The sequence below is a fragment of the Myotis davidii genome, unplaced genomic scaffold (assembly GCF_000327345.1).
Source record: "Myotis davidii unplaced genomic scaffold, ASM32734v1 scaffold659, whole genome shotgun sequence".
NCBI classification, from domain to species: Eukaryota; Metazoa; Chordata; class Mammalia; order Chiroptera; family Vespertilionidae; genus Myotis; species Myotis davidii.
Window position 1 is genome coordinate 42,418 of NW_006290673.1, and position 10,955 is coordinate 53,372.

The window sequence follows — 10,955 nt, forward strand, 5'->3', positions numbered from 1 at the left end:
TGTTCGACCTTTCGACCAGTAACTATGACGCACACTGACCACCAGGGGACAGATGCTCAATGCACAGGCATGGAAACATAGAACAGACTGATGAATCTCAGAGGGAAGGGGCGTGGGGGGAGAGCAGGAAGAGATTAACCAAAGATCTTTTTTTTTTAACATCGATGAGAAAGAAACATCGACCAGCTGCCTCCTGCACATCTCCTACTGGGGAAGTGCGCGCAACCCAGGTACATGCCCTTGACCGGAATCGAACCCGGGACCCTTCACTCCACAGGCCGACGCTCTATCCACTGAGCCAAACCGGTTTCGGCTAACCAAAGATCTTTTATGCATACTAGGGGCCTAGTGCATGGATTTCTGCACTGGTAAGGTCCCTCGGCCTGGTCTGCGGGGATCGGGCTGAAACTGGCAGTCCAACTTGCCCTGAGGGGTCCCAGATTGTGAGAGGGCTCAGGCCAGGCCAAGGGACCCCACTGGTGCACAAATCTGTACACTGGGCTTCTAGTTAAAGTGTAATTATACTGTATAATAAATGGGTCAAAAGTATAGAGTTGGAAGAGTTTGAAATTTCAGACTTGTATGCCATACCCTTATCAAGCTATAGATTATTTCCTTCACTCCATTAAGATTCGTTGTACCCAAAAAATTCCCAGCTCACAGGGATAACCATCATTGTGCATTATTTGACTGAGGGTCAGTTTGCCTATTTTAGAATATCATGTAAATGGAATCAAAAAGATGTTTTGTATCTGAAATCCTGCAAAGCATTATGTTATTGAGTTTATCTATGTTGTTATGAGTAACAGTGGCTCTGTCCATTTTACAGTTGACTGATATTCCATTATATATGTATAGCACAATTTATTTAATCTGTCACTTGTGGACATTTTCTCTAGTTAATTGCTATTATGAATAAAGCTACTATGACCATCGTACACAAGTCTTTTTGAGGACATATGTTTTCATTTCCCTTGGGTAAATGCTTAGAAGTAGAATCCCTGAGTTGTGGTAGATGTATGTTTAATTTTATGAGAAACTGCTGAAGTGGTTGCCTGTTTACATGCCAATTGGCAATGTTTCTTAATCTGGCTGTCTCACATGCTTACTTTTTATTTTGAATAATTTTTGACTCGCACAGAAGTTATAAAATCATTGCAAACTTGAGTTTTTCATTTCTCTAGCATAAGTGTGATTGCTAAGTTGTAAGGTAAGTGAAATTTCAACTGTATGTGAAACTGCTGAACTATGTTCCATCGTGATTGTACCACTCACTCACCAGCAATGTACAAGTGATTCAATTCCTCTTCATCCTTGCTGGAACTTGGTATAATCAATGATCTTTTTATTTTAACTTTTCTGGTAGATGTGAAGTACTGTCTCATTGTGGTTTTAATTTACATTTCCCTAATGGTTGATGTTGTTGGACATCTATATTATTTTATATACTTATTTCCCTGTCTCATACCCTCTTTGGAGAAGGTCTTTGTGAGTCTTTTTCCATTTTTAAATTGCATTGTTCGTTTTCTTTCTGTTGAGTTTAGACAGTTTTTTTATATTCTGAATACCACTACTTTGATGGAAATGTATTTTGGAACTATTTCCTAACAATTTGTGGTTTGTCTTTTTTATTTTTCTACAGTATATTTTACAGGGGAAACTTTTAATTTTAATGAACTTTAAGTTATTCTTTTGGTGTCATGTCAAAAATCTCTTGGCCTAACCTTAGGTTGTAAATACTTTCTCTTATATTTTTTTCTAAAAGATTTATAGGTTTACATTTTACACTGGGATGAATGATCCATTTTGAGACTCTCCTCAAATTTTTTGTGTAAGTTGTGAAGTTTAGAGCAAGATTTAATTATTTGCCTATAAATAACCAGTTGTTATACATCATTTGTTAATTAGACTATCTTTCCTCCATTGAACTGACTTAACACCTTTGTAAAAAAATTTAGTTTTCCTTACTTGTGTAGCTCTATGTCTATGCTCTTACTCAGTGGCATAAAATTGTTAATGATATACTTTTATTTTAGTTTAAATGTTAGAGTCTGTAGTATGTTTTTCTTCATTCCTTATATTTATAATTAACGTTTTTGCTCTCTTTTTCATTGGTAAGTCTAGCTAGGTATATACCAATTTCATTAATAATTTTCAGAAAATTAACTTACTAATTTATTATCTGTATTATTGTTTTGTATTTCACCAATTTGACTTTTTTATTATTTCCTTCTTTTAGCTTACATTGGCTTTAATTTGTTCTTTTTCTGTCTTCTTTTGATGAAAGCTTTGATCATTGCTTTCCAACCTTTCTTCTTTATTCATATAGGTATTTTAAGTGATAAATTTCCTTCTATAGACTATGTTAGCTGTATCTCACATATATGTATATGTATGTGTTTTCATTATGCTTTTCAAAAATGTCTTCTTATTTATTTTAACTTCTGTTATTGGTAATACCGTCCTTGGCTGGTGTGGCTCAATTGGTTGAAACATTGTCCCATGCCCTGGAAGGTCATGGGTTTGTTTCCCAGTCAGGGTTGGTATGGGAAGCAACTGATCTCTCATCTCTCTCTCTCTAATAGCAATAAAAATAAATTCCATGATGTTAAAAAAGAATATATACATATATATTTTATAATACTCATTGTAATTGCTTCTTTGACCTATGGTTTGTTTTAAAGTTTAGTGCTTAAATTTCAAATATTTGGGAGTTTTTAGATATCTTTCTGCCATTGATTTTCTAAATCAATTCCATTTTGGTCAAAGAATAAATTCTGTATAATTTCGGTCCTTTAAAATATATTAAGACTTTTAAATGGCCTAACAGGTTTTTGTGTGTGTGTGTGTGTGTGTGTGTGAATATTTCATCTACATGGCAGGGTTTGGCTGGAGTCTCGCTGCAGGTTTCAGTACAGGCTGTAGGTGCCTGCAGAGCACTGTGCACTTGCTGCACAGAAGTAGGTGGCTGAGTCTCCAGGCTGAGAGGCCATGATGTGCAACGAGAAGTGTTTGGTATTTTTGCTGAAAAAAACTGTGAATCTTCCATCTTCTTTTTTATTTTCAACAGAACGTATGGCTATTAATAATTCAGGGCCTTTACCAGGGTATTGCCGGTACCATGGGAAGTAGTCAAATGCACTGTTCTCATAAGTACAGTTCATAATTGAAATCTCTCCTTCCTGGAGTAACAAAGATTGAGGGCTCTGTTTCACCTGCTGCTGGTCACGTTTTTCCTTCTGTTGGCCACTCACCCCTGCTTAAAAAGAACAAAAAGTCATTAGGCTCCCCAAGTTATATTTTCTTCTTAAAGTTTCTACCTGCATGAGTTCATCCAGACCCCAATTTCCTCATTTGCCCACATTAATGATGTGCCCAGAGCTTCTCCTCCACAACTCACAGCCTAGTTGAAGCCATAGAATTAAAAATGATGCTCTCAGGATCTTATCCATATCCTGGAACCAAGGGTTAGTGCCAACTCTGGTGATCTTATGGTCTTCTCAGCCAGCTGGAACTATGAGTTTAAAAATTCACACCTGCTTTTATTCTTTCAACTGGCCCCACCCTTTCACACATACTTTCACTTAAAGTAGTTCTGTCAAAGAAAGCACTTCCTCTTTTTGCCCTGACTTAGAATTGCTGAACATACTGTCATTAGGAATGAAAAATCCCCTACACACATATAGGCAAGGATCAGTTTAGAATATACCTCTCTCAATCTTCCTCTTCCTTTCTTCACACCTCCTAGAATGTTAAAATTGTGTGTTAAGACAATTTTGATATGTCAACGGGTATTACATTATTGTACAGTGGGGAAAGGACAGTCTCACAAAGCTACAAGATTAGCATATATAGAAGCATTTCTTTTTTATTATGAATACGAATTGAAGTCTATTGAGGACACACAAGAAGCATAATATCTCATTACAAACTAAGGCCATAGATCAAAACATAGAGAATATATGATCCCTTTGCCTTCAGAGAACTTAAAATTTTATTACAATCTTTCAGATACGTTTATATTTTACATACCCTTAATAAATAATAGAAGATATTTAAATTCATTTTAATGTCTTTATATTTCTTCTAAACTATAAATCAGGTAAATTAAATATTTTAAGGGTATATGTGGGGAAAATAAATTGGCAAGTACCAGAATGATCTATTTTAGGGGAGCTTTGATCTCCTAATAGATGAGAGAGGATAGAAAAATTCTGTAGACACCAGAAAATATGGGGCCATGGCCATCCAATAATGCAGCATTTTTGGAAGCTCTCATTGTGGGTTTGAACAAACATTGAATATTTTCTTTATACTTTATCCTCATGGATGATATGTAAATATATAAAAAATCAACTTGGCTTTTCATGTTAACACAGCAGGGTATACAAACATAAGTTGAAGATAAATTCCAAAACTGCCTTAAAAGTAGGACTGATCTGTATTATCAATAACACAAGTTAAAATAAATAAGAAGCACATTTTTGAAGTCCAGAGAGAATTTTATTATTTGTATTTGGTATCATCTCAAATTCAATCAAAGAAAAAGACCATCACATTAAAATAGGAGACAATGATAAGAGTCTCTATTCCTCAATCTATAATCCAGTTTATTCAACCCCAGTACTCTCAGGGGATTTTTAAATGATTTGTTGAATTTTTTATGTGATTCTTTTTCATTTATTCATTCATTAATGTATATATTTAATATATATTTACTTAGTGCCCAATAAGTGCCTACTAAATGTGCAATACTTGGGTCTCATTCATGAGAGACACAATCTTAATCTTCAGTCACCCTAGTCCTAAAATTCAAGAACAGTCAGACAAAACCTATCAAAGAAAATTGTGTATCTCTACAATGTGACCAAAAAAAGAGTAAAAAACTGTGCTTCTGGACCCAGTTAGAGAAGGGTTCTGTTGCAGAAGATGCTTGAACTGAGACTTACTTACACCATCTTATCAATAGATTTCCCAGTAAAAGGAATGGGATAAGAGAATTCTGTACACGGATTAGTGTGGCTGGATATGGGCTTTTCATGGGTAAAAACATTAGAAATTTATATTAAAGAAGCAAATGTGGCCCTGATCTTGAGGGGTAATATGTATTATTCAAATAATTGTTGGTTTCCAAAGTTATTTTTTTCAAACTGATTAGATTAGAAGAGACACATATTATTTAGGTGGATGGATGCATGCATGCATACATACATACATGATTAATAGATATCAATTGAAACAAAAGATTAGCTAATAATACTAGATTTTTTAAAAGGGTAATTGCTACCTACTTGATGAATATGTGTATGTGCAAACATTTATCTTCTCCAAAGCAGCATTGCCCCTTTGTGGCCATTTAGAGAAGTTACACTGAACAATTTTCTACAACTTCTTAAAAGTGTGCTTAGCAACCATTGTCAATCACAGTACTGAAACAAATGGCTTAGTCTTCTTGAGCCAATGATGTCTTCAGATAGAAGATTTTGTTGAGGTCCACTATGAAACTTTGGTACTCTTTACTGAGGTGTATCTCAAGCAGATCTGGAGGCATTGGTTGGTATCTGGGCACACCAATAGAAAACAAGGGTCCTGAAATATTTTTAGTAGCATCTTGCCTGCCCCAAAGTCCCTTCAGAAGCAAAAATTGTCCATCAGGGTGAGTCACTGCATAAGGCTTTCCTTCCTCCCATACTATAAACATCCGATCATGGTGAGCCCTACAGAATGAACATGTTCTTAAATAAATTATAAATTATATTCTACTTGATATAGTCATCATTTTGTTTTAGCCAACATAATGGGTGTATAGTGATCTCATGCATTTCCATGATAACTAATGATATAGAACAGACATTGGCAAACTTTTTCCATAAAGGGTCAAAGGGTAAATATTTTTGGCTTTGCAGGCCATTCAGTCTGTGGCAACTATTCAAGTCTGCCACTGTACCAAGAAAAAAGCCATTGATAATCCTACATAATAAAAGGCTAATATGCAAAATGTCCCCATAGGTGGGAGTTCGACCTATCAGAAGTTAGATGTGCACTGACCACCAGGGGGCAGCGCAGAACATGACGGGTGTCAGCAACGCAGTGCTGGCAGCCAGCAGCAGTGAAGGTGCTGCCGGACCCAATGGGCCCCAACAAGAGTGGGACCACAGCAGGATGGTGAAGCAGGTGAGTGGGCAGCACCAGGCCAAGGCAGTGTGAACAGGGACCCCAATTGCCCTGCCAGTTGCCCCACAGATGACGACCTGTGGTGGGTGGTGGTGGTGGTTGTGGTGCCAGGACAAGGTGGGTGCAAGCAGGGGCCCCGATTGCCCCGCCGGTTGCCCCACAGGTCGGCGCTGATCACCGGCCAGGCCTAGGGAACCTACCTGTGCATGAATTTCATGCACCAGGCCTCTGGTACATTAATAAGTGAGCATTGCTATGTTCCAAAAAAACTTTATTTATAAAAGTAAATGCTGGCTGGATTTGGTTCTTAGGCCATATTTTGTTGACCCCTGTTGTAGAGCGTCTTTTTATGTGCTTACTAGTCATTTATATATCTTTTAGGAAGTGTCTGCTAAAATATTTTGCCCATTTTTAACTGGGTAATTTATCCTTTATTGAGATTCTTTTTAAATGAATGGCATGTTCTTGATAAAATACATAATCTTCTTGCTATGTGTACACAATTGCCCTAAAAGTAATTCCATAACTTCTTTGGAAAATCTGCCTTTGGAATCAGTTATTTAGCAGATGTACAGAATAGTAAACAAAATGATTCTGACTTGAATGAGCTGCAAAGAAAAATTCATTTTCCCATCATCATAAATGTTGATGACTTTACAAGTTCTGATATCATGTCAACTACTTCTGCTGATGTTAGGTTTCAAACAAAAACAGACATCCTTGATGTTAGGTTTGTTGTGAATGTAAAAGAAAAACAGTAAAAAATGTTGCTCAAGTTCAAATATCCCATAGGAAATATGTACTGACAGCTGTCAAAGGATGAGACAAACTGTAATAGGATTTATGCTCTAGAGCTCCCCACAATATCAGGCTGTCAGGAACATCATCTGAAATCGGACCCATTTTTGGCCTTTCCCATTCCTGATTCAAGTGCATAAATCCTCATCTCAAGGTCTGCCACAGATCCTAAGATGGTGGGTATTTAAGTAGTTTGTTCATTATTTTCATTGGTAAAAAATAGCAGTACTTTTCATAATTATGTTGAGTTCAATAGACATGTTATACCTATAATGTTAGACATTGTAAAACCCAATACTAATGAAGTTTTCTGTTAAAGAGCTAAAAGCTTTGAAGAGATGAGCCTTAGTCTTCATTTATTTTGAATAAAATGTCTAAGCACAACTAGTGTTTGATTTAAGAAAAAAACAAGGCATTTCTGTTTTTTATTATTAATACTCTAAAAAATACAGGATGGTTTTATGATGGTGAGACATGATATTTGATTAATTACATTTGTGGCAACGTTAGGCTAAGGACAAGATTACAACTTAATTTCTCAATGATGAAAGTCAATGCATTTCAAAGAAAAGCTGACCTTTTGGTTATCTTCTCTCTTGGCTTATTCTGTATGCTAATAACTGGAACAGGAGGCCCTAGAATGGCAGTATCCATGGATACTCTCTCCATCAAAATAATCATAATTATAAACAAATGGGACCACATCAAAATAAAAAGCTTCTGCACAGCAAAAGAAACCATCAACAAAATTACAAGAAAGCCCACTTCATGGGAGAACATATTTTTGTCAATGTTATATCAGATAAGCACCTAATCTCCAAAATTTATAGGGAACTCATACATCTTTTCAAAAGGAAGATAAATAATCCAATAAAAAATGGGCAAAGAACCTAAATAGACAATTTGAAAGTGGACATTTAGAAGACCAGGAGACATATGAAAACATGATCAAAGTCACTAATCATCCAAGAGATGCAAATCAAAATACCAATGAGATACCAAACTTCTAGGAGTATATTCCAAGAAAACAGAAACACCACTCTGAATGGATATATGCAGCACAATTTACAATAGCTAAGATTTGGAAACAGCCTAAGTGCCCATCAGCAGATGAGTGGACTAAAAAACTGTGGTACATCTACACAATGGAATACTACACCGCTATAAAAAAGAAGGAACTTTCACTATTTGCAACAGCATGGATGGAACTGGAGAGCATTATGCTAAGTGAAATAAGACAGTCAGAGAAAGATAAATATCACATGATCTCACTCATTTGTGCAATACAATGAACAAAATAAACTGATGAACAAAAATAAGACACAGAGACAAAGAAGCATCGAACAGACTGACAAACTTCAGTGGGAAGGCAAGAGAGGGTGGGGGTGGGGAGGTAAGAGATCAACCAAAGGACTTGTATGCATGCATATAAGCATAAACAAATGGACACAGACACCTACAGTGTAAGGGCATGTGCTGAAGGGTGGGGTTGGCCGGGAGAGGTTAATGGGGTAAAAAGGAGACATATGTAATACTATATGTAATACTTTAAGCAATAAAAAATTAAATATATATATATGTATATTCAATAGAATTTCTGTTATGTAAAAAGACAATGTTATATATATATATATGATATATACACTGAGTGGCCAAATTATTATGACCACCCCATCAGTACTTCATTGACACTTCAAAAAATACTGAATATTTAAAACTTCCTAAGCAAATACTCTCAAGGTTTTATTATTATTATTTGCATAACTAATTCACTTCATTGTACTGATGGGGTGGCCATAACAATCTGGCCAGTCATAATAATCTGGCCATTCAGTGTGTGTGTATATATATATATCAAGCTTAAAATATAAAAGAAAATCATAACTGGTAAAACATTTTTAAAAAATTAAAGTCTCTGAATACTGTCCTAAGACTGAATATTATATATAGCAAATTTAAAAGTTATACAGAGAAATATTTATTCAGAAAAATCTGAATTTAAATCTCCACAGGAATAAAAAGAGAGTGCTGCATTAGAACCATACTCCCCAGCCCACCTCAGCATGATGGAAGCTCTACTCTGTGTGGGGCAGTCCAGAACATAGGGCTCCCTTTCCCCACAGCTCCCAGTATAGGCTACAGTATCTTCCTGAGAGGGGCTGACTCTCAACATTTTTCATCTCCCCCAGCATTGTTTTGCGAAAGCTCTATGGCAAGCAATAGGCACTGAGAGGATTAAAGCTGCTTTTTACGTCCCATCCCCGCTCATAGAGCATGATAAATTGAGAATATTGTCTCTATTGCCTTTACTCCTACTCACTAGAGAATGATGGCTCCATTCTGGGAAAGGCAAGCTAAAACCAGAGGCTATTGTCCCCACACAGCACACTGTTCTTAAAGCTGACATGCCACTGTGAGACAAGCAGGCCGCTGTGCCTTCACACAGCTCCAAAACAGTGGTCAGCAAACTCATTAGTCAACAGAGCTGTTACAGAAAAACCAGACCAGAACCAAACAGCGCTCTGAGAGTTTGGAGTTACAATTTACTCACTGTGGAGGGCTCAGGGAAATGAATCCAAATCTAAGCAAAGCGACAAGCAGAACTTCCCTTTTTATAGAAGAGGCAGCCCTTTGTGTGCTTGCTGGCAGCGGCCTTGAAAACTATACAGTTCTATCCAATTAAAAAATAAGTTTATCTCACCCACTATTCAAGCAGGCTAGAAAGCAAAGTTACTTTTTCAGAATAAGAGGCAGTCCAAAGAATAGCAGAGAATTCCAAACAGTAGTTTTACAGAATAGGGGTTTTCCTTCACAGAGCCAAACATCAACAATACAACGATTGAAATTTCTTTTGAGCACCCACCACTGCCGCTGCTGCCGCAATCGCTGTTCCTTACCTGCTGTGGCCTGGGTGAGTGCCAGCACTGCCAGTCACTGCCCACTGCCCTAGCATCCCAAGCCACCTTCTGTCGTGCTGGCCCAGTGTGCAGCTGCAAACAGATCTGGAGGTGAGTATTGTTGATACAGAGGTGAGCATGGTTGACCTAGAGGGCAGATCAAAGAGAACCTCAAGATTATTAAGGGGGAAGAAAATGGCGGAGGTATAGATGGACGTGTCCCATGCCTTGTCTCGGAACAGATAAGGGTGAACAGCTGAAATGGGTAACATACAGCCTGAATAAGCAGAAGATATTCAGCTGGGAGACAGTTTGCATCTGGGAAAGACAGAGGGCTCCTGGAGAAAGGGGACAGTTGGAGACTGTGGCTGAAATCTCTCCCAGAGCACCAGCTCAGCCATGGAGAATGCACCATCTTGAGTGGCTATTATTGGAAGTGTATACATCTAACAACCCAGCATCCAGAGATCAGCTACTAACCCAGAAACAACGGATCTCAAGCAGCATGACTACGTGAACTCAGACGAGCCCTGCTTCTCCCCACGGAAAGCAGAGAGAGAACTACATAACCAAACACCTGGAGAAGAGAGCTCATAGTGAGACAAAGAACTAGCCCACATATGAAAGAAAAACAGGCATCACCAGAAAAGGAAGTAAACAAAATGGAAGCAAGCAACCTGTCTGAGAAAAAATTCAGAGAAATGGTCATAAGGTGGATGAAAAGAATGGAAGACAAATTCAACAATATGTGTAAGAACCAAGAGGAAATGAAGAAAAACCAAGAAGAAATGAAAAATGACATCACTGCTATAAAGAACTCAATAGAAAGCATCAACAGTAGACTAGAAGAAGCAGAGGACCGCATAAGTGAGCTAGAAGACAAGGAAAAACTACCAAGCAGAGAAGCATCTAGAAAAAAAAATTAAAAAACAGAGGGAGAGCCTAAGGGAATTTTGGTACAACATGAAACAAAACAACATCTGCATAATAGGGGCACCAGAAGGAGAAAAAAACTGAGCAAGGAATAGAAAACCTGTTTGAAGAAATAATGACAGAAAACTTCCCTGATATTGGGAAGAAAAACCT

At 37.3% G+C, this 10,955-nt stretch overlaps 1 gene segment (V, D, J or C); it reads right to left on the reverse strand.

Annotated features, from left to right (window-relative positions):
* Window positions 1-2,909: 2,909 nt before the first annotated feature.
* Window positions 2,910-3,452, reverse strand: LOC107183072. The segment is given in 2 exon segments: window positions 2,910-3,259; window positions 3,404-3,452. Coding segments are annotated over 2 exon segments (399 nt in total).
* Between the last annotated feature and the right edge of the window lie 7,503 nt (window positions 3,453-10,955).